General features: G+C 55.4%; 2 protein-coding genes across 6 annotated transcripts; one reads left to right on the plus strand and one right to left on the minus strand.

Moving 5' to 3' along the window:
* Positions 1-1,949: 1,949 nt before the first annotated feature.
* On the plus strand, positions 1,950-10,601 carry POLR2C (RNA polymerase II subunit C). The gene is made up of 9 exons (XM_036834188.1): positions 1,950-2,094; positions 2,278-2,327; positions 4,493-4,561; positions 4,704-4,756; positions 7,846-7,974; positions 8,422-8,473; positions 8,604-8,772; positions 8,916-8,990; positions 9,582-10,601. Exons 1-9 carry the CDS (start codon positions 2,009-2,011, stop codon positions 9,724-9,726), a joined length of 828 nt encoding a protein of 275 aa, XP_036690083.1. The 5' UTR covers positions 1,950-2,008; the 3' UTR covers positions 9,727-10,601.
* On the minus strand, positions 10,557-23,939 carry DOK4 (docking protein 4). Of its 5 annotated transcripts, XM_036834194.1 has the most exons (10): positions 23,792-23,887; positions 18,650-18,758; positions 17,874-18,120; positions 14,217-14,324; positions 13,944-14,058; positions 13,561-13,680; positions 13,277-13,466; positions 12,443-12,581; positions 12,159-12,282; positions 10,557-12,041 (listed from the first exon to the last, which is right to left on the minus strand). In XM_036834194.1, exons 3-10 carry the CDS (start codon positions 17,937-17,939, stop codon positions 11,923-11,925), a joined length of 981 nt encoding a protein of 326 aa, XP_036690089.1. In that variant the 5' UTR covers positions 17,940-18,120; positions 18,650-18,758; positions 23,792-23,887; the 3' UTR covers positions 10,557-11,922. The 5 variants fall into 5 exon arrangements, with proteins under 5 accessions (XP_036690089.1, XP_036690086.1, XP_036690084.1 ...); XM_036834191.1 differs by having other exon boundaries at positions 10,557-12,282; positions 17,874-18,117; positions 23,792-23,894; XM_036834189.1 differs by having other exon boundaries at positions 10,557-12,282; positions 23,792-23,894.
* Positions 23,940-24,530: the final 591 nt, after the last annotated feature.

Here is a 24,530-nt window from a genome sequence, read left to right on the forward strand (position 1 = left end):
CTAACTATTTCAGTGACACAGTCTTTAGCTTTACTAATTCTCTCAGCCTCTACACTGGCTGGGCTTCCTTTTTCAGTCTGGTTAACTCTGTTTTATTAGTCTGCTCAGGCTGCTGTGATGAAATATGGCACAGTTCTAGAAGCTGGAAGTCCAAGATCAAGGTGCCAGCCAACTTGGTTCTTAGAACTTTCTTCCTGACTTGCAGATGACCGCCTTCTCCCTATATTCTCACATGGCAGAGAGAGAGAGAACAAGCTCTGATGTCTCTCCCTGTTCTTATAAGGGCACTAATCTCATCATGAGAGTCCTACCCTCATGACCTCACAAAGACCCTCATTTCCAAATATCCTCACATTAGGGGTTAGAGCTTCAACATTTTGGTACATACAGCATCCCACAGCATCTGTCTTCTGCTTTGTTGTCTCCTACCCAAGTAGACTGAATGATGGGGGGAGTAACAAGCTAGTAGGAATTTCCAGTCTCTTCTTGTGTACCTTCCTCTGGGCCCTTTCTGCACCTCTCTGATTCTTTTACCTCGACATCCTGTCAAGTTCCCTGCAGTAGCTATTCCAAATTTCATTCCATTCTCTCCTTTATAGCATCTGTCTCACACTCAGAAGACTACTTTAATTCTTAATTTACTGAGATGACACAGGCTGTGTAGCAAGGGCCCCCTCAGTGCTCTTCCCCTCTGTCTCAGGAGGAGGTGTCACTCCTTGCTAAGGCAAACTCCTCCTCATCTCCTCTGATTACTCTTCTGCCCCCTAAATGTTGTCCCCTGCCAAGTTCTATTTTAGGGCTTCTCTGTATAAGCTGCTGCCACCTGGGAATTCCCTGGCGGTCCAGTGGTTAGGACTCTGCGCTTCCACTGCAGGGGGCATGGGTTCAATCCCTGGTTGGGGAACTAAGATCCCAAAAGCCACACGGCTCGGCCAAAAAAAAAAAAAAGCTGCTGCCACCTTTTTGAAGCCCACTCTAACCTCTCTCTAGGCTGTTTAGGGGACTTTGGTAATTCTTTATTGAGTGTTCAACCTATGAGACGCACACTGCCAGGCACTGGATATGCAGAGATGAAGAACTCACTGCAGCTACACAGAACTGTAGATGGTACCAATACATTAAAGAGCATTGTATCTTCCTGCAGTTTCAGAAGTGCATGATCCAGACTTGGGGGGTGGAAGGGAAAGGGTATAAACCTATTGTTCAAGTAAACTTTGCTAAAGTGTACGTTCATCCCTCGGTATCTGTGGGAATTGGTTCCAGGACACCTGCTCCCCCCCAAAACCTGTGAATGCTCAAGTTCCTTATGTGAAATGGTGTAGTATTTGCATATGACCTACACATGTCCTCCCATATAATTTAAATTATTTCTAGATTACTTATAATACCTAATACAATGTTTAATACTATGTAAATAGTTGTAAATACAATGTAAATGCTATATAAATAGTTGCTGGGCATACAGCAAATTTGCTTTTTTGGAACTTTATGGAATTTTTTTTTTTTTTTTTTTTGATCTTCAGTTGGTTGAATACACGGATTCAAAACCCTTGGATACGGACGACCGACTGTACTTTTATTCTTCCATAAATGTACAGACTTCATTCTTTTAAAAAACGTTACTGTATTCCTATGTTTGTATATTTAATCAGGTCTCAGTCAATGGGCAAGTAGTTCTATCTTCTGGTACAGACTGCTGCAGTGAACGTCCTTGTAGATGTATCTTTGCTTACAACTGCAAGTACTTCTGCAGTATGAATTCCTAGAAGTGTTATTGTTGAGTCAACCGCGTGTGCATGTTTTGCGAAGTCGCCCTTCAAATGGTTTAACCTGGTGCCCTTTAGAGAAGGGGGCGGGGGTGGACAAAACGTTGGGCCTCCGAGCAGCAGGTGGCGTTCTAAGCGCCTCTCCGCCGAAGCGGCAAGGCCGCGTCCACCGACTTCCGGTGGCGGCGTTGGCGCAGGCGCAGTACAGCCGACGCGGGAGGCCGAGCGAGTGGCGGGGCACGATGCCGTATGCCAACCAGCCTACCGTGCGGATCACGGAGCTCACCGACGAGAATGTCAAGTTCATCATCGAGAATACGGACCTAGCGTAAGGCTGCTGAGGGAAGAGGCTGGCGGCTCTGAAGAGCCGCGGGCCCCAGCCTAGGTGGGGCGGGGGTCATCTTTCCAGAACTGGCCCCCGGGCCAGGGCTTTCGCTTTGGGAACCGTGGGTCGCGGGGCCGGCCTGTCGAGGCTGCGGTGCCCACACGCCGCTTGGTTTTCATTCCTCAGGGTGGCAAATTCTATCCGGAGGGTCTTCATCGCTGAGGTGCCCATAATAGGTAAGCGACCCCCGCCTCGTTGCCAGGGCCACCAGGCCTTCCCCCCAACCCTCCCCATACCTTGGCGCTCCGACCTCCAGCCTTGGTTTGGGCCGGGGATGGGGGCGCTGAGAGAACAGGAATGCTGCAGAGTTGATTGGACCCTGTGCCCTTGGCCCAGGGCCACTCTGGTCACCTCCCTGGCTCCCACGGGCTATTTAGTTCCACTCTTCCACGTGCGTTGGTGGAGAGCACGGGTTCAGGAGTCTGTGGACTTGGGTTTGAATACTGTTTTCACTTACTGTCTCTCTGAAATTTGAGCAAGTTATTAAACTGTGCTGCAGTTTCCTCTCTAACGTTCGAACACTAATAGTAGTTATCAGGGTGATGTCACGTATTAAGGGGGTAATCTCTGTGCATTGTGTTCAGTGAGTGTCTAGTACCGGTAGATGTGAATCTGTTCCGTCAACTGTATTTAGGGAGCATATAAGCACCAGGCAGTGGTGCTAGGCACTGGGAACGCAGAGCTGTAAAGTACAGGGTTCCTGCCCTCCAAAGGCTCACAGTGAAGTTGCAGGGGAAAGATGAATTCACAGACAACCCAAATGCAAGACAGACTTTTGAATCAATTAAGGAGAAGCATAGCTACAGGGCCCTTGGCGCCTAGAAGAGGGAAAATCTGTTTCTGCTTTGGTTCCAGCCACTCCGCACTAGGTGTTCTACACGTTTACAGATACACTACAAATATCTTCTGAGTGTCAGCTCAGAGAGTTTGGGTTAGGAAAAAGAAATGTAAGTCATAGTTGCTGCGTCAAGCGTGCAAACTCCTAAGGAAATAAGCAGGCCAAATGATTGGTAAAGAAGAGAACATTATAGTTTTTCCACCATTACCACCCACAGAGACTTTTTCAACTCAGAGCTTGGAGGGCTGGTCCTCCTTCTCTGCCTAATCACTCCATGTCCCGGAGGCTTAGTTCCATCATGAGTAAAATGAGGGACTTGTGCTTTAGGATGCAGCCCTGACGTTCTAAGTGCCACTTTTCCCACAAATAATATTGAGCACCTGCTGCATTCCAGGCCCCAGCTAGGAATACAGAAGTTAAGACATCTGAAGACCCTGCCCCAAGGAATTTTTGAAGCATGAGGTAGAGACAAAACACGCAAATATAACACAAGGCAAAATATGACAGGTGTCTTAAGAGAAGTCTGGACAGAGTTCTGGGAGGGAGGAGGTTACAGGGACAGAGTGTTCGTCTCTGTATCACGGAGGGCAGGCAAGGCTTGGTTTATAGGAGGCTCAAAGGATTTTCAGCTGCACAAGAGAGGTTAAGGGCATGCCGGTGGGAGGAAAGACGCAGAGGCAGAAAAGCTTGGCTCATGGTCCTTATTTGGCTTGGGTTGAGGAAGCAATAGGAAGCATAGGACAAAGCAGGTTGGGGCTTGGTCATGTCTGGTCCTCTTCTGACCTCCGTACCTAGTGTCCATGCCCCTCATTGGGCAATTGGGCGCCAGTGCCATTTGATTAATGAATTTAATTGCTTACGTGCAGATGTTTATTTATGAATGAGTGAGTGAATGTGTGTTTAAGTCAGGCGTGTGTGACAAGTACAGTTCTTACCGTCCTACTAGCTCATTGCTGGTAGAGATTGGGATGTATACTTAGTATGCCTTGCTCATTAAAGGATTCTGTGAGCATTAGTTGGTTGAGTGATAATAAAGCATTAAATTGAGTAATCTGGTCACTGTATCATAAAATGAGATGTGGACCATAAGTCTGTGTTACTTCTGTGAGGTTTGTCTAACTTTCAAGTGCTCTTGGATTTGGTGTTGGCATGAATAGCAGATTTAAGTGCTTCCCACAGAAATACTCAGCTCAAAGAAACATGTTCCCACTCCCGTGGTATTCTCTAATAAGTCATTGTTTTTTGGGTGGTACAGGGAACTCTCTGCATCAGATCCACCTGAGCAGGGAAGTAGGGTGTGGTGTATGTGGTTCTTGTTAAAATGCAGCTTCCTGGTCCCCACTCCAGAGCTGTGGAATCAGAGTCTCTGGCAGCCTGGCCAGGCCTCTGCAATTTCATAAGCATTAGATGATTTTTAAATCTGGAGAACCATTGCTCTTAAGTCTTTAGATGAATGTGGTGGCTAAACTGCACATCTCCTTTTCTGCTTCCTTCATTCTTTAGCAATTGACTGGGTTCAGATTGATGCCAATTCCTCAGTCCTTCACGACGAGTTCATTGCTCACAGGCTTGGTGAGTGCTGGGTTTGGAGAGTTAAAGGGAGGGGGCTGTGCCGGTGTCAGAGGAGGAAGCCTCCTCACTCCCAGGGGGACTTCTGGGTTCTCCTTTTGGCTTGGCCCCTTGGCCTTCTTTAATGTGCTTTTCTGTCTTCCAGGATTAATTCCCCTCACGAGTGACGACATTGTGGACAAGCTGCAGTACTCCCGGGTATGCTGTGTGCTTGGGTGGAAGGTCGGGAGTAGGGGGAGGCAGGGAACCTTAGTTCTTTTTTTTTTTTTAAATTTTATTTATTTATTTATTTATGGCTGTGTTGGGTCTTCGTTTCCGTGCGAGGGCTTTCTCTAGTTGCGGCAAGCGGGGGCCACTCTTCATTGCAGTGCGCGGGCCTCTCACTATCGTGGCCTCTTTTGTTGCGGAGCACAGGCTCCAGACGCGCAGGCTCAGCAGTTGTGGCTCACGGGCCTAGTTGCTCCGCGGCATGTGGGATCTTCCCAGACCAGGGCTCGAACCCGCGTCCCCCGCATTAGTAGGCAGATTCTCAACCACTGCGCCACCAGGGAAGCCCGGGAACCTTAGTTCTTACAGGGATTTTCCCCGACATCTTGCTTTCAGCTTTTAGAAAGACAATGTGGAGATGTTGTCTAGAGCCCAAAGCAGGCATTGATTGGTCTTTGGTTCTGATGGGACCTCAGATTGATTAGTCTCAAGGGGCATCGGGGAGTCTCATTAGCCAGCCACATAAGAGGGGGCATACTCCTGGATGCCCATTTATACGGAACGGGTGGAGCTCTTCCTCTTCAGCATCTGATCTGTTCAGACTGCGTTGCAGAGCATCTCTTCCCAGGGACAGGGGCCTAGGAGGCTAAAGGGAGTCGAGAGAAGGTTAGGGGGTGAGGACAAGGAGCAGAGGGAGTGAGAGCTGTCCCACAGAGCAGCACCTGAGTGACCGGGGTACTGGCGTCTGCAGGTTTATGCCTCACCCTGTAAGCTCTGCTAGTTAAACATGGCTCCCTTCCTCTAGGGCCAGGTTTGCACTTCCGTGATACGTTAACAGATTTAGAACTAGGGAGAGTGCAGGACAGGTTTAGGTTACCTGCATCCTTTCACCAGAGCTGCACTAGGTAGCAGCTTGAAACTATTCCTTCTTGATGGCTTTAGGTGATCCTGAATCAGCCCATTTTCTTTTTTTTTTTTTTTAAAGATTGATTGATTGATTGATTGATTGATTGCTGTGTTGGGTCTTCGTTTCTGTGCTAGGGCTTTCTCTAGTTGCGGCAAGCGGGGGCGACTCTTCATCGCGGTGCGCGGGCCTCTCACTATTGTGGCCTCTCTTGTTGCAGAGCACAGGCTCCAGATGCGCAGACTCAGTAGTTGTGGCTCACGGGCCTAGTTGCTCCGCGGCATGTGGGATCTTCCCAGACCAGGGCTCGAACCCGTGTCCCCTGCATTAGCAGGCAGATTCTCAACCACTGCGCCACCAGGGAATCCCAGCCCATTTTCTAATATTCCCAAGGGCACGTCATTTTTATGGTGGCTAATTTGATATATTTTGTAAATTTATATATGTTTTTTAAAAGAACTATTCAAGCACACAGCAAAGTGTGGAGCTAATATAACAAATAGGCATGCTCCCACCAAACCAGTTGTCACATTTTAACGTTTCACCATTTTGCCTCACGTCTCCAGAGTCGGTTTTTAAGAAATAAAACATCACATATATTGGTGAAGACAGTTGTACAACCAATTGAAGACCAGTTAGTCAATATCTTATATAAAAATGTGCATCCCCCATGACCTAACAGTTCCTTCCATTAAATTTGTTTCTAGTATTGCATTTACTGAACAAAGATGGTATGGATTTTTTTGTTTGTTTGTTTGTTTTTCTGAAAATCTTCAGAAAAGTGAAAAGTAGAATAAATACTCGTCTTTTCACCTGTAATTTCCAGTTGTTGATATTTTGCTATATTTGCTTTGTGTTTCATATAGATGTGGTTTTTGCTGAACCATCTGAAAGAACGTTGCAGAAATCATGACATTTCTCCCCCTAGCTACATCAGCATGCATGTCCTAAAAATAAGGATATGTTCCTACATAGCCACACTTATCATGCCTAGGAAAATTAGCCCTGATTTGTACTATCTATCTACAGTCTAAATTCAGATTTTCCTAGTTATCCTCAAAATGTCCTTAACTGTTTTTGTTTGGCTGCACCACGCGGCTTGTGGGATCTTAGTTCCCTGACCAGGGATTGAACCCGCGCCCTTGGCAGTGAAGGCGAGGAGCCCTAAGCACTGGACCGCCAGGGAATTCCCCTTAATTGTTTTCTGTCTGCGGCTCTGTCATCCGTGCGTTGCATTCAGTTGTTGCGCCTCTTTAGTCTCTTGATCTCTTGAACAGAGTCCTCTCTTTTCATTATTTTTTTTTTTTGAGGTTAAGTACCTTTTCGTATTTTTGTCTTCCATTACATTTTGATTCTTTAATTTCATATTTGTGAGTGATTCAGTCTCAAGGGTCTAGGTTGCCTTCCCGTCTCACCTGTGATTGCAGACTATCCAGGTATGGCCCCTAGATCTTCCTCATTGTCTTGAAAACATCGAAAATAGGTTGGATTTTCCTCACTGGCGTGAGGGGGAGAACAGTTTGCTTGATTACATTCTGGTAACTCTCTTCTTGCCTGAAGTTAAACGGTAGCAGCTAATCTCTAATACGGGAGTGTTTCAAGAATCAGTGTAAAGAATGGCAAACTTGAGAATTATTGAAGCCAAGTGATGCTTATATTGTGGCAGTCTCTTAACACTCTTCTCTGCTTTTGTGAAAAAATTTCCGTATGAAATTTTTTAAGAAAAGGTCAGTAGCCTGGAACTTAAAATGTACTTTTTTCTATTGTTCCCTGGATTATTTTATTTTAAATGGTCATTGCATTCCCAGGCTAGTCCACTTAGCTCAGGGGATGCTGAACTATGCAGTGTGAAAGCCGCTTCCTTCTTACCGCCTTGGTTCTCTGAGGAAGGGCACCTGAGGGCAGGGTGAGACGTTAGTGCGTCTCCCGGCCGTGGCCTGGCAGCGAGGGGTGCCATGTGGGTGCCAGCGTATAGGTGGTCTCTGAGCTGGGACGCACCTGCCCTTGAGCAGCCTGAGAATGGTGTGCAGATGGACACAGCCCAAGAGAGCCTGGAGGCTGTGATCCACCCTTTCCCAGATGAAGAACCTTAAGGAACAGGGTATTAGAAGCGGGGAGCCAAGCCAGGATTTGCCGTCTCTCCGCAGACTCACTCCTGCCTCTCTTCCTGCCTCAGGACTGTACGTGTGAAGAGTTCTGCCCCGAGTGCTCGGTGGAGTTCACCCTCGACGTGCGGTGCAACGAAGACCAGACGCGTCACGTCACGTCTCGAGACCTCATCTCCAACAGCCCCCGGGTCATTCCGGTCAGGAACGCCCTCCCTACCCAGGACCTTTGCTCTTCTCCTGGCTCCAAGTGGGCCAGACTGGGGTGGATTCTTATAAGACACCGACTTTCCCTGTGTTACCCTCTGCCTTAACCTAAGCCTGATGCCTAGAAGTACTAATAATTCTGGACTTTTGCCAGTGTGGGCAAAAGCATTGGTGCTGTGGGCCCTGCCCCCTAAGGACCCTTTTAAAGGCCACGGTGCTGTTTTGACTGGGGAGGTTGTCAAAAAGCCATGAGGTAGGGGTTAGAGGCCAGTAACCAGCACAGACTGGGTCCTAGTAGGCACTTCTACGACCGCCTTCTCAGGCATCCTTTCCTTGGCTCGGCAGGTTGCGGTCAGGAGGTGCCGGAAGGTGGGTGCCAGCAGAGGTGCGTGGGGAGATGAGCAGCAGCTAATAAGTGCCTCTGTTTGGGCTCCCTGCAGGTGACATCCCGGAACCGAGATAATGACCCCAATGACTACGTGGAGCAGGATGGTAAGGGGCCCGAGAGGGGCAGAGACCAGACCCAGTTTCTCGTGCTGCCCGGTCTTCCAGTGGCACTGCAGGTCAGACCGTGGAGAACCGTGCCGCTGCTGGCCCTCGACTGACTCACATCTCCCCACAGACATCCTCATCGTCAAGCTGAGAAAGGGCCAGGAGCTGAGACTTCGCGCCTACGCCAAAAAGGGCTTTGGCAAGGAACACGCCAAGTGGAACCCGACTGCAGGCGTGGCTTTTGAATACGATCCCGACAACGCCCTGAGGCACACGGTGTACCCCAAGCCAGAGGAGTGGTATGTTCCTGCTGGGAGTGAAGGCAGGCAGGGTGGGCGGGTGTGGAAATGGCTCCTGGTAACCGAGATGGGGCAGCCTCACTGAGACACAGGTGCCCTCAAAGCGGCAGTAGCAGCCTGTGCTGATCTGTGTTTGACCTCAGGCCAAAGAGTGAGTACTCAGAGCTGGACGAGGATGAGTCGCAGGCGCCCTACGACCCCAACGGCAAGCCGGAGAGGTAAGAGCCTGATTTGGCACTTGAAGGTAACGTGTGTAAGGACGTACAGTTCTGATGCAGCCTCTGAGTTGGGGAGACCCTTTCCCGCCCATCCCAGTTCCCCTCACCTGAGGAGGGGCTGGTAACTGCTGAACCCACGGTATGTGCACATCCAGGCAGATTATCATCCCCCTTTTGGTCGCTGGGGGGGGTGGGAAGGGGGACCCTCCAGTTATCCAGACTGTTCCTAGTCTGATTTTTCAGCTCCCAAAGAAAGATCAACCTAGGGCCCAAAACTGACCAGAGCCTTCTAGTGACAAACATGAAAATGCTGGAGCAGGTGACACTGCTTACTTTCTCTTTTCCCTCAGTGTGGAATACATCCATACACAGGTGTTTTGAGATTTTTTTTTGAGGTAGCCGTGGCCTCCTCGAGGTCCTGCAAAGTGCCCTGGGACCACTGTTTCTAAGAGGTTGGATGGAGGTCATCCCTGGGGCAAGGTCGAGTTCATGGGGAGAAAGGAGTCAGGACCCAGGAGGGAGGCGGGCCCGTGGCCATAGCTCAGGCCAGCCTGCCTCATGGAGGGCTCTCACCAGACTCTTGCCTCTCAGGTTTTACTACAACGTGGAGTCCTGTGGCTCTCTGCGCCCTGAAACCATTGTCCTGTCAGCCCTGTCGGGATTAAAGAAGAAGCTGAGTGATTTACAGACCCAGTTAAGCCACGAGATCCAGAGTGACGTCCTGACCATAAACTAGCTGCAGCTCACCTGTTTCAGCAGAACAGCAGTTGAATTTTAGGTCTCTCCTGAGACTCCAGATTTTGGCTCCTGGGGACTGGACAGCTGTTGCTCAAGCTTCCTGGCAAGTCTTCAGTACCAATTAGAAAGGTAGCAGCGGGGAAGGGTAGGTCCATCCCAGCCTTGTGCAGTCACAGATTACCAGGGCCAGCACTGCTGTTGGAGGCAGGACGGTCCCTTCCCAGACATTTAGCGTCCCCGGCCCTGCCTGCTGATGGGCAGTAGTGCTGCCCGGAACGTCCCTTCTGCCCTGTATCCCAGTGTGCCTCAGGGGGCCACGGCGTTCCCCTGTTGGGAACCAGTGAGCTGAACTCTCATCTTCTGGGTATTTCAGTTCTTTACTTCAAATCCTTTCTTTCTGTTCACAAGTTGGAATGTTCACTGTTGTACCTTAGGCTTCTGTGTTAGCGCTGAATCTAGAACCCTCACTGAGGCCCCGTGAGCCCTTGCAGTCCCTGCCCCAGCCAGCCTATTGGTTCTTCACTCAAATTCCCAAGTGTCCCTAATCTGAGAATCCTTTGAGTGTAGTGTTAGGCCCAGGCTATCCCCCTCTTCCCGCCAGTAAACCTTGTATTTTGTTCTCTACTTATGAGTTTTGAACATCACCAACAATGGCCAGGTTATTTAATTTGTGGGGGAGGGCAAGGGCCTTCATGGAGGTCTGGCCTTGGCCACTTAGCCCTATAGGTAGGAACAAACCCAAAGCAGTTAATTAGGCAGCCTGGCAGGAGAAGCCTGGAGAAAACCAGAGATCTAGTACAAAAAGGAAGGGTTATTTATTAACAGTAGTTGTCTTTTAAAGTTTTTATTTTTGGCAATAAAGAGCAAAACGTACGTAATCGCCTTCATGCGTCATCGTGCCACTAACCAAGCCAGCCAGCTCTGCCTCCCCTCCGTGGCCTTTGGGCTCCCTTCTTCAGGCTAGCTTATTCCTCTAGGTGGTCATTGCCTGGGTCAGGGTCAGAGCTGAGCGGGCTGTGGCCACCTCCCGGGCTCCGGTGCTCTGTCGGAGGGGGCCTCTTGCTTTATCATCCTCCTGCCACGACTTCAATAATGGTTATTTACAAGAAGGTCTGTTCCCTCAAATCAGAACCCTAAAATATTAAAAACAAAACAACCCAACACACACGCAACCAAAGGTTTGATGTGAGTAAAAAGATAGCCCTTCTGCACGGTTGTCAGTAAATACCAGCACTAGAAAATCAGTTGCTTTAATTGCATTTCAGCAGGGAGCCTCAGCACCATGTGGAGGGGGAAGTGGGGAGGGCTCGGCTTCTGAGTACTTTGGCTGCTGGAGGGAGGCCAGACAGGGCTGAGGGGCTCCCTCTGTGGGAGCACTGCCCACGCCGGTCACTGAGAGCGGGCAGCAGGGCGCGCCCCCCCGCAATCCTCCTGCGTGGCCGGCCTGGCCCGGGGGCAGGAAAGCGCCCGGGACTGGCTGTCCTCCCCGGGCCAACGTAACCAGCACCCCCCACGCCCAGGGCGTCTCCTCAGCCTGCTAAGCAGGAAGGAGTCTGGGCAGAAACCATTTTCAAACCAGATTTTCACCTGAGGTGTCACCAGATGTCACCTCTGCTGAAAACTCCCAAGTGCAAGGCTACCAAGTGGCACAGTGTAAGTTCGGATCCTTCCTGTGCCACTCTAGGCCCAGAGGGACTGAGAAGCCACCTGCTGTCTCCGCCCCTGGGCTGCTTGGGAAAAGCCAGCAGCCAGCGCAGCAGCCCGGAGTGTGGAGTGTCTCCCTCCTCTGGCCCTGGCAGCTCAGGTCCTGGCAGCAGGAGGGCTGGTACCATGGGGGACAGGGAAACCGCTGCCCTCACATTCAAAAACAGCCTTGACTGTGGCCTGGTCATGGGATTAAAAAATGTGTATGTGGTGGCAGGGAGGGTCAGAGGGGGAATCTTATTAATATAGAATACATCATAAGCCATATATATTAAAATCATTAACAGTATATAGTCCCGTGGTAGCTCCAGCCCCTCACACATGCTCAGGTGGCATGGCCAGCCCTTTGCCTTGGTCCAGTCTCACCCTCGGGGGCAAAGAAGGGACTGCTTGCTCCCTTTCCCCAGGCTCTTGGCCCACAGCCCCTCCATGCCATCCACGATACGCTGCAGGCAGCCCCAGTGGTCATCTGTGCGTGCCAGCTCTGCCGTCATTGGGAAGGGGCCTTGGCCTCACTGCTGTCCCCCTGGCTGGGCTTTGGCTTTAGCAGGATGAATCTGTTGAGGAGGTCCGTTTCTGAGCTGGCCTGGGCCGTCCCATACCCCTCACCTGTGGACACAGAGGCAGGCTGAGGCCCTGGGGCCGGGACAGAAGGCCCCTGCCCAACATGCCTTGTCCTCCACAGAGCCTCCTGGCCGGTAGGGGTGGGGCCCAGCAGTGACTCACCGGCATAGCTGGAGGCCTCAGCGATGTTCTGGGAACCTGTGATGTGGTGCCAGTAGGCACTGCGGGGCAGCATGGTAGTGGGCGTGCAGGGGTATGAGTAATGTTCCGTGCCCTTGTTCAGCAGCTGTGGGGCAGAGAAGGGTCAGTGGCTAAGCCCAGAGCAGCCAGCCCAAGACCCTGCCTGCCTCTACCGGACACACCAGCTGGAGACAGCTGCCACTCTCCCGGCCCCCGGCCCGCCCACCCGCCAGCCTGCCCCTACACTGGGACACGCACTGCCTCACCCTCACGTTCTTCTCCATTTCCAGCAGGACCCTCTTGTGCTGCTCGGCGATGGCCAGGGTGGCACTGTGGACCCGCTGGTAAATCTGTTCCCCCTCCTGTGTCTGGAAGGTGTAGAGCCCTTCCCCAGCGTCACACATCCTGGGGACACAAGTAGCACCGAGAGCCAGGTGGTGGGTATGCCCCCATGTGTGTGCACATGCATGGTCAGGCTCTCGTCCGGGAACAGGCAGGGCTGTCATCTGAGGGTCTGACCACCCAGCTCAAACGTGCTGAACATTTTCTATGTGCCAGGTGGGGGTCTAAATGCTTTACAAGGATTAATCCATTCCATTTTCCCCACCACCCCACTCTGGTCTGTGTGCTACTACAGTTTCCTTGTTATTATAATTTTTCTCAAGCCGTTTTACAGATGAGGGAACTGAGGCATTCAGAAGGTAACAACGAAAGTTACACGGTGGATTATACAGAATTTGAGTCTAGGCAAGCTGCTCCAGGGTTCAAGCTATACCCAGTCCTTACCATAACCCAATCTATGAGGTTAGGTACTTTTATTATCCCCTATTTGACAGAGGAGGAAACTGAGACTCAGGTCCACAATCACAGAGCTAGTCAATGCCAGTGCCAGCATCTGATTAGATTACCAGTTTGACTTGGTAAACAGCTTCACTTGACCTACCTGCTGTGAGTCTCAATTTCTTCATCTGTAAAATGGGTTCCCCTTCAGCATGCTATGCTGATAAATAACTTAAGCTTCCAGCACAGTGCCCGACACAAGTGAATGGCAGCTACCATCATGACCACGGTTGGACGGCAGGGAGGCGAGTGGGTCCTACCGGCCAGCCTCGAAGGTAAAGCGTGTGGCATCCCGGCCATAGCGGCGCAGCGAGCAGAGGGGCCACGAGACGAGCTTCACGCGGGGGTTGTGTATGTCCCAGAGGTAGATGTTCTCGTGGGTGATCTGCAGCTTGCACTCGCCATACACATCCAGGTTGGGGCAGGGCAGCAGGAAGACGTTGAAGCGATCTGGATGGGAGTAGACAAGTGGGCCTGGAGCTTTGTGGGGGGCCGGGGGGGAGTCTCCCTCTCACCCCCACCCCGTGCCAGCGCCAGGCCTCACCTGTCTGCTCGCACTGCACTCCTGGGGCCAGGAGGTCCGGCTCTCCCAGACTGATGTCGTTGAGCCTCGACCCCAGGCACTCCACAGAGAGAGTCTTGTACCACTCCTCTGCCTCCAGCTCTGGAGAAGATAGTCCCTCACCGTGCTGCCAGCTCGGGCCCGCAGCAACCCACCCCATCTGCTTCAGCCGGAGTTACCCCACCCCGCCAGGCAGAGAGGGCAAGGCCAGGGGGTTCTGCGTGCCTGCCCCACCTCATCCTGGGGCTGCTCCCTCAAAGGTGCCCTCCCCCCACACACATCATACCCAGGCCGGGCAAGCCTTTGCGCTGCCTCCTACCAAGTGGACCTTGACCAGCCCACAGCCTGCAGCCGCATCCCCTCACCTGAGTCGCAGGTGAAGGTACGAGCCGAGTCGTCGGCGAGTATGATGGCCACTGCCTGTCTCTTGGTCTCCTTGGGGAGCCGTGTGACACACCTGACATTGCTGATCTCCGTCACCTGGAACAGCGTCCACAAGGTACTCGGCCAGGTTGAAGCACCTCCCTCTGCATCCCCCACGGCTTTGCCACCCCCCGGAGGGTCCTCTTGGCCCTCAGGACTCCGAACAAATCATCACTGCTTACAGGTTGGGAGAGCTAGGGCCCAGGCCCCCTAACCTTGGGGCAGCCTCGGAGGCACACTGACTTCTCATCTGGATACTTCTCCAGCCGCTGGGGCCCCTTGCTGGAGGATTTCCGGAACACCAGCCAGCACCTCCGGTAGATCTGTGGGACGAGATGGCAGGGGGATCAGACCCCGGACCACTCCCAAAGCAGCCCGTGACCCTGGAGTTACCCCTGCCTACCACAGCGGGTGGTGCCGCACAGCCTTCCAGGGAGCTCAGGCCCAAGAGACCTGGGGACAGCTGACACCAGCATGACACCCTGCCCGGGGGGAAGAGGCCCCTCCCCGAATTGAAAAGTCAGTCATTTCTTGGCTGGCTCTGAAAGGCTGTTCCATAAAGGGTGCTCCTGAGTTACTGTTTACTATGAGCTCAGCTCTGGGTTTAACGTTAAGTAGCCAACATTTATTGAGTGCTTCCTATTTGTACTTTTTGTTATTAGCACTCTTCACATTTAATCTCAGGATCACTCTTGAGGTCGCTTCTATTATCATCTCCACTTTATAGACAGGGAATGAGGCACCCAAAAATTGAGTAACAGCTAATGAATGGTAGAGCTGGTATTTAAAACAGGTTGCCTAGAACCAGGGCTGTCCTGGGAGCCCGCTGTGCTAAGGTTCTGCCCAGGGCCCCAGGAGCACCCGCCACGACAGAGGCAGCGCCGCGGGGACAGGGATTAGGCCCTGGCCCAGTCCCAGCCTGCACAGCACCGTGGCCCTTGTTCTTAGAGCCGGGGGAGGGCTCTTGATGTGGGTAACACCCCCTCTTGTCTCTAGGACCTTTCATTAACCCTCTCTTTTCATTCTCTGACCAACCCTGGAGTGTAGGGAATCAGGGTTAGGTCCCTGTTCCAGCTGGGAGACCAGAGGCTCTCAGAGGTCAAGGAGCAGAGCCAAGAACCTGGGGTTACCCCAGAGCATGGTGCCTTCCCGGGCAAGGTTCCCTCCTTGTCCCGACCACTGCCCGTACCTAAATCCACCCAAATTCTCTATAGCTTCACGGACTCCATCCAAGAGGCAAGAGCCAGGGAGCAGGAAGCCAACCACTCTCCGGGGCTAAGGGGCAAACTGGCTTGTCAGACACCCCCCCCCCAGAGGGGTGGCCCTAGCCACCTGCCTGGGCTGCTGACTCTTCCTCCCATGGCCCCCTCCCTCCCACCTTAGGCTCTCTTCCAGCCCAAAGTCTGGCTGGGATGTACCCACTCTTTCAGCCAGCACTCCAGAAGCCTGGCAGAGCCATTCCCCAGGAATCTCCAGTGCTCCTCTCATTGGCAAACAGTGGGGAGACTGAGGGGCCCAGCGCAGAGGAGGCGAAGGGGCCTCTGGGCCACAGGCTCAAGGCCCCTCCCCTTCTCTGCCCTGCTGCGTGGGTACCAGGTCCTCAGCAGGCAGGATCCCAGGGTGCAGTGGGCTCAGGCAGTCCCCATCCAAAGAAGCTACTCACAACCAGGCTATTTCTGGCCCCTGAGACTAGGAGACATGTCTGTCCCTGCCCCCATGACCCTGGCTCAACCCCTGGTCTATCCACCCAAACCCCAGCAGGCCTCAGCTCTCAGCTGGGGAGCTCCTTTAGGGCAGAGACTGTATTTTATTCTCAGAATCCTCACATCCCAGTCGCCTCGTTAACAGACCTCTGCTGAACAAGTGAATGATCATATGAAGGGACCGTGAATGAATGGATGGATGGATGAGTGAATGCACGAATGCTGCCGACCCAGATATGCCCTGCCAGGATGGGCTCCATGCAGTCTGCAGAGGCAGGGGCAGAAGTCCTGGGGGCCTGAGCACTTCTGTTGCCTGGTTACAGGACACACACACACACACACACACACACACACACGCAGCACGCACACACAGAGCCCCAGGGAGCCACTGCGCTCAAGAGCCCTCCTTCCCCACTTCTCATAGGTCTTTGATCAGCGCTTCAGAAACACTCTGCCAGAGCTCTGCCTTGGGAGGAAAGCCCTGGCAGGTAGGAGGATCTGCTCCTGATCTCTTCCAGCCCTTCCCCCCTCACCTCTGTGGGCTGAGGCAAGAATGGCTGCCCCGGGACAAGAGCAGCTGGGTGGCCGCAGCCCCTCACAGCAGGTCTGCAGGGGGAAGCCGGGTTCCCTGAGTGCGGGCGATTCCAGACTGGGCCTGGCCACGCCCCAGCCCCTAAACCCTCCCCGTGACTGTGCCCACCATGGGTTCCCAGGCCTCCCCTGGAACAGGCCTGGTTCTGAGCCCAAGCGGCCGCCCCAAGTGGCTTGCCTTCCTGGGAAGCTCTGCTCTGGACAGGGCCACAGCCCAGCTGGCCCCTGGGAACCTGACAGGTCTGGGCCCTCAGGAACGAGTCGCCACACTAGAACCTGGGCCCCCACCCCCTTGCCTCCCCACCTCAGCCTTAGTTCTTCTCCTTGTTCTGTGCGCAAAGTGGGCTCCATCCTTCTCTCAGGGCAAGAACAAGGTGGCTGATGGCCACCACGGCCCAGGTTGGGATACAGTCCAAATCCAGCTAAGACCCCAAACATGCCCACCAGCTAAGCGGCTGCCTCCTGCCTGGACAGAAGAGCCTCCCACAGGGGCCCCGGGGGGGAGGGCCACAGGAGGGGAAGGAGGAGCAAGAAGCACCCTGCTCCAAGGCCAGTCCAGCTCCGTCTGGTACGCAGGCAGGGAAGCTGAGTATCAGAGCCCCGCTCCTCCCCCACCCCACTCAGCTGAGCCAGGAAGCCTTGAGCGGTCGGATCCCCCCACCCCATCAAGGCCATGGGGGAGGGGGAAAGGAAGGGCAGGGGACCCAGGTAAAACGCAAGACTTGGGCCACCTCAGTCACCAGGGTTTCCTTTCTACTGGGGAGACCCCTCACTGGAGGAGGGAGGAGGGTCCGGGAATAAAGGCTGCTCTCGGGACAATCTCACCAAGATTATTAAATTGGTCCCTGGGGCCCCTGCTCATGCCTTTTGAGGGGTTTCCAGCAGTACGGGGTGGGAGAGGGTGCACACCCAGCAAAGGTGTGTCTGAGGCCTCACCTCCATAGGCCCTCCAAGCCCCCAGCCACCTCCAACACCTGGGAGGAAAGCAGCCTGTCCCAGTGCCACGGGCCATCCGGCCAGGTTCTCTCTCATAAACCACGGAAACGCCAGCTTCTGCACCCCTCCCACCACTGCCCTCCCCCCAGCAACCAACCACTCTCCTTCTCAAATGCTTTTTTTTAACTGGAAAAGCAACCACCAAAGATAAATAAACGCCGGTACACAGAAAGCAATGGGAAGCAGGGGAGATGAGGTACTTAAAAGCAAAGAGGCCAGGAGAGGGGAGGGAGGGAACGAGGAGGTGATGGCAAGGGGAAGTGAGAAGCCGGTCTCAGCTCGGACACAGCCCGGCATTTCCAGCCACTGCCCTGGGGACAACTTCAACAATAGCAGGGGAGCCGCCTGCCCATCGGCTGCCACCGCTGGCCCAGCCGCTGGGATGCCAGCCAGCCAGCCCGGCTGGGGCGGGAGCTGCAGCAGGCAGAGCCGGGCCCAGGCACATGCTGGGCAGCCCGCTGGCCAGAAGCCTCGAGACCAGCAATGCACGATGCCGGGCCACAGGCGGGCGGCCGCGCACCCCGGACACGCCACCAGGCGCCAAACCAAGTTCCTTGGCAGGGCCCCTTGGAGGTGGCTCACCCCGAGCTTCCTGCTCTTCATCTTCACGTAGCCCTGCTTGACGATGTCGTTGAAATTGGTCGCCATGGTTTCTCCACCGTCTCTGAGGCTCCGGCCGGCCCAGGCGAGGGGAGGGATGCCCAGGTGGCCTCGGTTTCCTGGCTCCTCGGATCACCTGTGCGAGATACTCCGTCGGGGCTGCCGCGCGGGCTGCTCCTCACCTTGGCCGCCTCAGCATTGTTCTAGCAGCTCCTTCGCCCGGAGCCTGCTGGAAGTAAAAATGACAGGGAGATTACACAGTGACATCTTTCTCTTCCCCTGGCTGTCTCGCTCTTTCTTCCTTCCTCTTCCCACACTCCTCCCTCCCTTCCTCCCTCAGCCCGCCCTTCTTCCTTCCCTTCCCTCCCCACCCCAGGACGACAGAACCATTCAGGAAAACCGAGGTGGAGGCAGCTACGAGGAAAATGGTCCAGCCCAGTCCCCTCCCTCACGGCTGGGGCTGGCGGTTAACCCCTTCCTGGGAGGACTGGCTCTGGCTCCTGCTGTGGAGGTGCGGGCAGAGGAGAGGAGGTGGCCCCGGAGCCGCTGTCGGGCCCTATCGCCTGCTACAACTTAGGGGTAAACTTAGAGCAAGCCCCCCTCCTGTGCACAGGAGTCTCCACGCGGGAAAGCCTTCCCAGAGATGGGGCTCTTGGGAGATGGCACAGGTTCTGGGACCCATGCTCCCCGAGGTTAGACAACTTGCCTGGTCAGTCTCAGCAGACCCCCCAGTCCCTCTGCCCCACCCCGTTCTATACCTGGTTCTCCTCAGCTCCAGGCAAGAGGCTGAGACTCGTCACCTCAAGCCCGCTCAGGCCCTGCTCTCTGCCCCTGGAACTCTTCAGCAGCTCGTCTGGGTGCTGCTTCCTGGGTGGGAGGGCAGAGTCCAGTGGGGCGGGCTCTCAGATAAGCCTGAGGAATGTGCTGGGCAGGCTGGAGGTGGCCACTGTGGAAGCAGTCACCTCGCCCTGGCGCTGGGAAGGTCGGGCTGGTCTGTGAGGGCACTGGGTCTGGCCAGGACTTGCGGTGCCCCACGTCCTGAGCACAGGCAGGAGTTAATCACACGGAGAACTAGCAATCACCTGGGCTTGGGGCAGAGGACAAAGCTGGACCACACTGAGGGGCACCAAGGGGCAGTCAATATGCATCGGGAAAAGGGATGCCGTCAGGGGCTCTCAGAATCAGGCAGATTACCAGATAACGAGGACTCAGACTTAGGGGGGAGGTGTCTCAGTGATGACCCAGTCCAACATCCATTCTACATCATTTTACAGTTGGGGAAAAGAAAGCTGCCCAGAGAGGATAAGCAGCATGGCCAAGGTCACACAGCAGGCCCAGGGTTCAGCCAGGGACAAGTAAGTTCCGGAGTGGGTGACGGAGGCAGGCCTGGGGGTGGAATGCCCTGCCACATGGCTCTGGCTGCCTGCCACCACCTAAGCCTTCTCTGCCATCCAGGCTCAGAGGCAGGGCTGTGCCAGCAACATGGCCCCCCGTGTCTCCAGGATCGCTGGGTGGGAACGGAGCAGCATTTCTGGGGTCAGCTGGGCATCTGTGCTGCCAGGACAGGGCCCTGGGGCAAGCATCCTGCTGGAGCTGCCAGCAGCTTGGCATTAATTAATCTTCTGGAGGCCTGTCGAGTCCCTAACAAGGAATAGATGTGACTACCCCAGTGAGCACACGAAAACAGGCAGAGGGACAGAGATGGTAGTGCTCCCTATGCCCCTTGTACCCCAAGAGCCTCCTCAGCACCCCTCAGTGGTCTCCCTGCCCATCCACTCGCTCTCTCCCAGCTCCCTGGGGGCCAAGACCCTTCCACACCCAAGTGGTCTGCTTTCCTCCTATAAGGTCTAGCGCGGGGTCCCCTCCCTGGCACTGACCCCCAACATCCTTGCCATACCTGGGTGCTGGCACTCAGAGAAGAGTAAGTTTTCCCAGCTCTGTCTCCACCGCCTGGGGCTGCCTTGTCCCCACAGCGAGGACCAGCTCCGTAAAAGCCCCCTCCAAGATGCCAGCTGGCTGGCTACTGGCTGAGGGTCTACAGCATGGAAGGCCCCTTTCAGAACACACCTGCAGCAAACACGGGGCCCCTGGGTTCATCCAAGGCAGCCGGAGATGTGGCCCAGCCAGGAACATGAATCGAACTGGCAGGTGGTCCTGCGTAAGCCGCTTAACTCCTCAGCGCCTCAATTTCCCCATCAGTTAAAAAAACAATGAGGATAAATCCACCTATTTTAAATGAGGAAATGAATCTATGAGGCACCTGCCTGCCCACGTTGGACCCAGAGCTTCTGCCTTGAAAACCCCAAGGGCTGTTTTTATTGCGAGAGCTGCTGCCCAGCCGAGGGCTGAGAAAGCACCCTAACCCAGCCTTCCACCTGCCCAGTGCAGGCCTGCTCCTTCCTGGCTCCACCAGTTACCTTCTCAGCAGCACCCCTTGAGTGACTGCAGTCACCAAGCTCTCAGGAGCACCTCTGCCATATCTGTCCACCGTCCCACCCCCCATGCCCTAGAAATAAACCCACAGAGACAAACCAGTGGGAAGAGCAACCTTCCAGGGGAAGCCTGGGTGTCAAAGGGCCTGGCAGCTCACACTGGCCTGGAGTCACAGGTGGTGCTGACCTTACTCAGTCCCTAATGAATATGCAAGAGCAAGACCCACGCTGGGGCCCAAAGTGGTAGAGCAAAGGGGAGTTGGGGAGGAGGGAGAGAGGGGGAAGGGCCAATAGGTAGACTCACAAATTTGATGGGCAATGGGGACAAGGTGAGAGGGGGCACCCAGAGCCAGCCCATGCCCCAAAGGGACTGCACTGTGTTAAGCAACAGAAGTGGCCCCCAGGCTGAGCCTGTGCGGACCCAATGAGGCATCAAGGGATGGAGAGCAGCTGAGCTCAGCAGGCCAGGAACTGGGACGGCAGCCCCCGCCCTGCCGCACCTGGGGCCACTTTCCCCATCACTCCTGAACAACCACCAGCTCTGCCTCTCACGAGCCTAGAGCAGGGGGAAAGGCCCCACTAACTGGAGAGGGCCTGCGGTCTGAGGTGTGCAAGGTCAGCTCTGAGCACCCAGAGGGGCTACGCAGGGCGCCCAGCAACCCCCTCAGCACTGCGGTAGGGAGCAGGGACCCCCGTTCCTCCTCCCAACCTGGCATTGAAGCAGCTGCTCAACCAGAGACCGTCCCTGCCCTGGACCAGGCCACCACTGGCTCCTCCAGAAAGAGGAGGAGCCCCCCTCTCCCAGGAAGGGCAGGTGTCCTGTGTGGAGGGGGCAGGAGACTCCCTGGTGCCCAGCAGAGGGGTGGGGAGCGGCCCCCTGCTCACCTGCCCCATGCGGCAGCCGTCTGAGCACCCCTCCCTGCACCTCGATTCTGCCTGGAGGCTTTGGCTCCAGAACAAACACTACCCGCTGCTGTTGGCAACCAATGACTGAGCGGGAGCAGCTGCCTGCCTGGCTGGGCCTCCCCACCCCATGACAGATCGGATCTTATCAGGGCTTCAGGGACAGCCCTACCTGGACACTTGGACACCGTCTCACTGACGCTCGCTGTCTCCACCGCCGGCAAAGGTCCCACTGGCGGGATTCTCTCCGGCACAAGGGACATTTCCCATCACCTGCCTGGTCCTCTCTACCCCTGTGTGATTATTATCAGGGGCCAGGAGGAGGTCATCCCCTCCCCAGACGGCCCCACCCCTGACCTCCACCCATGCAAATCCCCACAAGCAACCACCACCTGAAACACTGCAGGTCCCAAGATGGGTGGCAACGACAGATCAAAAACCAGCGGGGGGGGGGGGGGGGGAGGGGGGATTCCCTGGTGGCGCAGTGGTTAAGAATCCGCCTGCCAATGCTGGGGACATGGGTTTGAGCCCTGGTCCGGGAAGATCCCACACGCTGTGGAGCAAATAAGCCTATGAGCCACAATTACTGAGCCTGTGCTCTAGAGCCCATGAGCCACAACTACTGAAGCCCGCGCAACTAGAGCCCGAGCTCCACAATAAGAGAAGCCACCGCAATGAGAAGCCCATGCACTGCAACATGAGTAGCCCCCGCTCACCGCAACTAGAGAAAGCCGCACACAGCAACGAAGACCCAATGCACCCAAAAATAAACAATAAATTAATTAATTATTAAAAAAAAACCCAAACAACTGGGCAGAGAAGACTGGCGGGAGGAGAGGACATCTGAACAGCCCTCCAGTTAGGAAAGTGGTGCTATGTCTCCACACTACTGCCACCCCGCTCTCCCCAGGTTGCCTGCCCACCCGTCCAGCCTCATCTCCCCCGGGGTTGGCCTTCTTTCTGTTCTTCAACATGCCTAACTCCTACCCACGCAGGATCACTGCACTTGCTGTTCCCTGCCTAAAACTCTATTCCCTCAGATGGTCCAAGGTTCATTCTACTGCATCATTCAGGTCTCAGCTCAAAGACCGTCACTTCAGAGAGGTCTTCCCAGACCAGGCTGGCCAAAGGAGCTCCCCAGTCAGCCTCTATCGCAACACCCAGATTCACTGTCCCCACATATCACTATAGGGTTTGCCTCTTCATCTGCTGATTTGCTACTCGGCCACTCCCTGTCTCCTACAGCGCCCTAGAATGTCAGCTTCCTGATGGCTAGGCCGTGTCTGTCTAGTTAATGGCTCCATCCCAGCACCCAGAATGGTGCCTAGTGTGGCGCAGGTGCTCGGTATTTGGGGACTGGAAACATTAATTACCTCCAGGCCTTGTTCTCCTCATCCTTTCTCCTACCACCATCAATATCCACCTGGTCAGACCCAGCTCAACTTCCAGAGATGTGTGAGCAGCAGTGGGTTCCCATCTCCCTGGGCCCCAGACCCACAGTTTGGTTCAAAGCTGATCCGGGGGGTGCGAGACAGCACTGCTGACACTGTGTCCAGGCCTGGCCAGGTGGCCCCACCTTGGCCCCAGTTGTTGGATGAGGTCATGCCCAGCTCTGCTGCCCTGCCTGAGAGGGAAGAGCTAGAAGTAGCCAGTGCCCAGGCTCAGAGGGGCAGGCAACTGGGCAGGAGGGGGCACAGCTCCTGAGACCCATCCCAGATGGGGGACAGGAATGGCCTGCACTGGAGCCACATCCCCTGAAAGGGGCAAGAAAGGAATCTGCCCTAAATAAATAAGCCCAGCGTCGAACTGCTGCTGTGAATCCTGCCAGGCCTGTCACTGCCCTTGACTCTCAGCCCCCTACCCCCAAAACCCTCCATCCAAGTCTCCTGGCAACTGCCACGCACCCACGGCTGGGGACAGGGAGACAGCACAGAGGCCCTGCTCTGCCCACATCCCAGGTGCCCAGCCTCCGCTCGTGCCCCTCTGCAGTGACAGAAAGCATTTAACTGGAAGCAGGGCTTTGGGTGTCCTGGGAGAGAAAGTGGACAGGACCCCAGGACCAGGGAAGAAGAATCAAGGAAACGAGGCAGCTGGCTCCTCCTTTAAGTTGTAGGGTAGGAACCATTTGCAGGTAGGGTGGGCAGTAGCGGGGCAGATGGAGAAAGTGTTGCGATTTGGTGGTGGGGGCTGAGAGAGCAGGAGGCCACGGGAGCAGGAAGGGCGGGAGGAGGATGGGGGCTGTGATGCGCAGGGTTATGCCCCTTCGGGATGGCAGGCCCAGGGCCAGGGAGTACAGGGGCCTGGGCTCCTCCGATGAGTGAGTGTGGGGTAGGCGTGAGGTCAAGCCCCGACCTGGGCTCCCCTGGAGAGGAGAGCTGGGGGTAGGCGGAGCTTAGGGGGTAGTTTCAGGGGCCGGGGCTGGCTTTTGGAGGTGGACCCCTGAGGCCCCCCACAGGGTAGGAAGGTCCCAAGGGCTTGGAGAGTTCTCAGGTTGGAGTCGCCGAGGGTCTCGAGGGTTCCGGCGCGGCCTAAGGCCCCCTCCCCGCCTCGCGCCCCCCTAGTTACCTGGGCGCCGCGGCCCCTGCTGGGGGCGCTGGCTCGGCGGGCGGCGGGCCAGGCTCATGCCCGCGTCACGGCGCGGCCCGCGGGGGCGGCGGGGTGGCGGCGGCGGCAGCGCCCGGCGCCGGGTGGGGACTGCTAGGGAGGTGCAGCCGCCCAGCTCGGTTCGGGCTGGGACTCGGCGGCGCTGCCCAGCAGCCCGGCTCCAGCCACTCCGCCCCGCCCCGCCCCTCCGGCGAGGCAACCCCCCCGGCGGCCCGCCCCCGCCGTATTCCTCCGAGCCGAGGGACACGCACTTCCGCCCCGGCTTCCTTTCCCTCCCCGTGCCCCAACCAACCACCGTCCCCATCCCCAGCTCGCCTCCGCGGCCCCTTCAGGTAGCCCTCGGTACCCCGGCTCAGCCTCACCGCCCCTCCCTGGGCCCCAGATTCCAATCTCACATCGCCTCTCAGCCCCTGAAAGCTGAACACCACATCATCTCCCAGACCCCAGATCTCAGCCCCCACCCCGACAACTTCTACAGGAATCATACACACATCCACTGCTCCTCTATCCCCTACAGGACTTCCGGGGCCGTCCACAGCCTAGCCAGGACCCCCAGTGACCTCCTTATCGCCCCACCCACCCCCGCAGAATCCAACAGCTTCGTGCGCGCCTCTCTCCTAGACTGTCAGCTCCCCTAGCAGTCTGCCAGCCTCTCCTTCCTCCCCTGCCCTCCTCACCGCCCTCAAAACACCCAGTACTC

Source organism: Balaenoptera musculus, chromosome 19, assembly GCF_009873245.2.
Source record: "Balaenoptera musculus isolate JJ_BM4_2016_0621 chromosome 19, mBalMus1.pri.v3, whole genome shotgun sequence".
Classification (NCBI taxonomy): domain Eukaryota; kingdom Metazoa; phylum Chordata; class Mammalia; order Artiodactyla; family Balaenopteridae; genus Balaenoptera; species Balaenoptera musculus.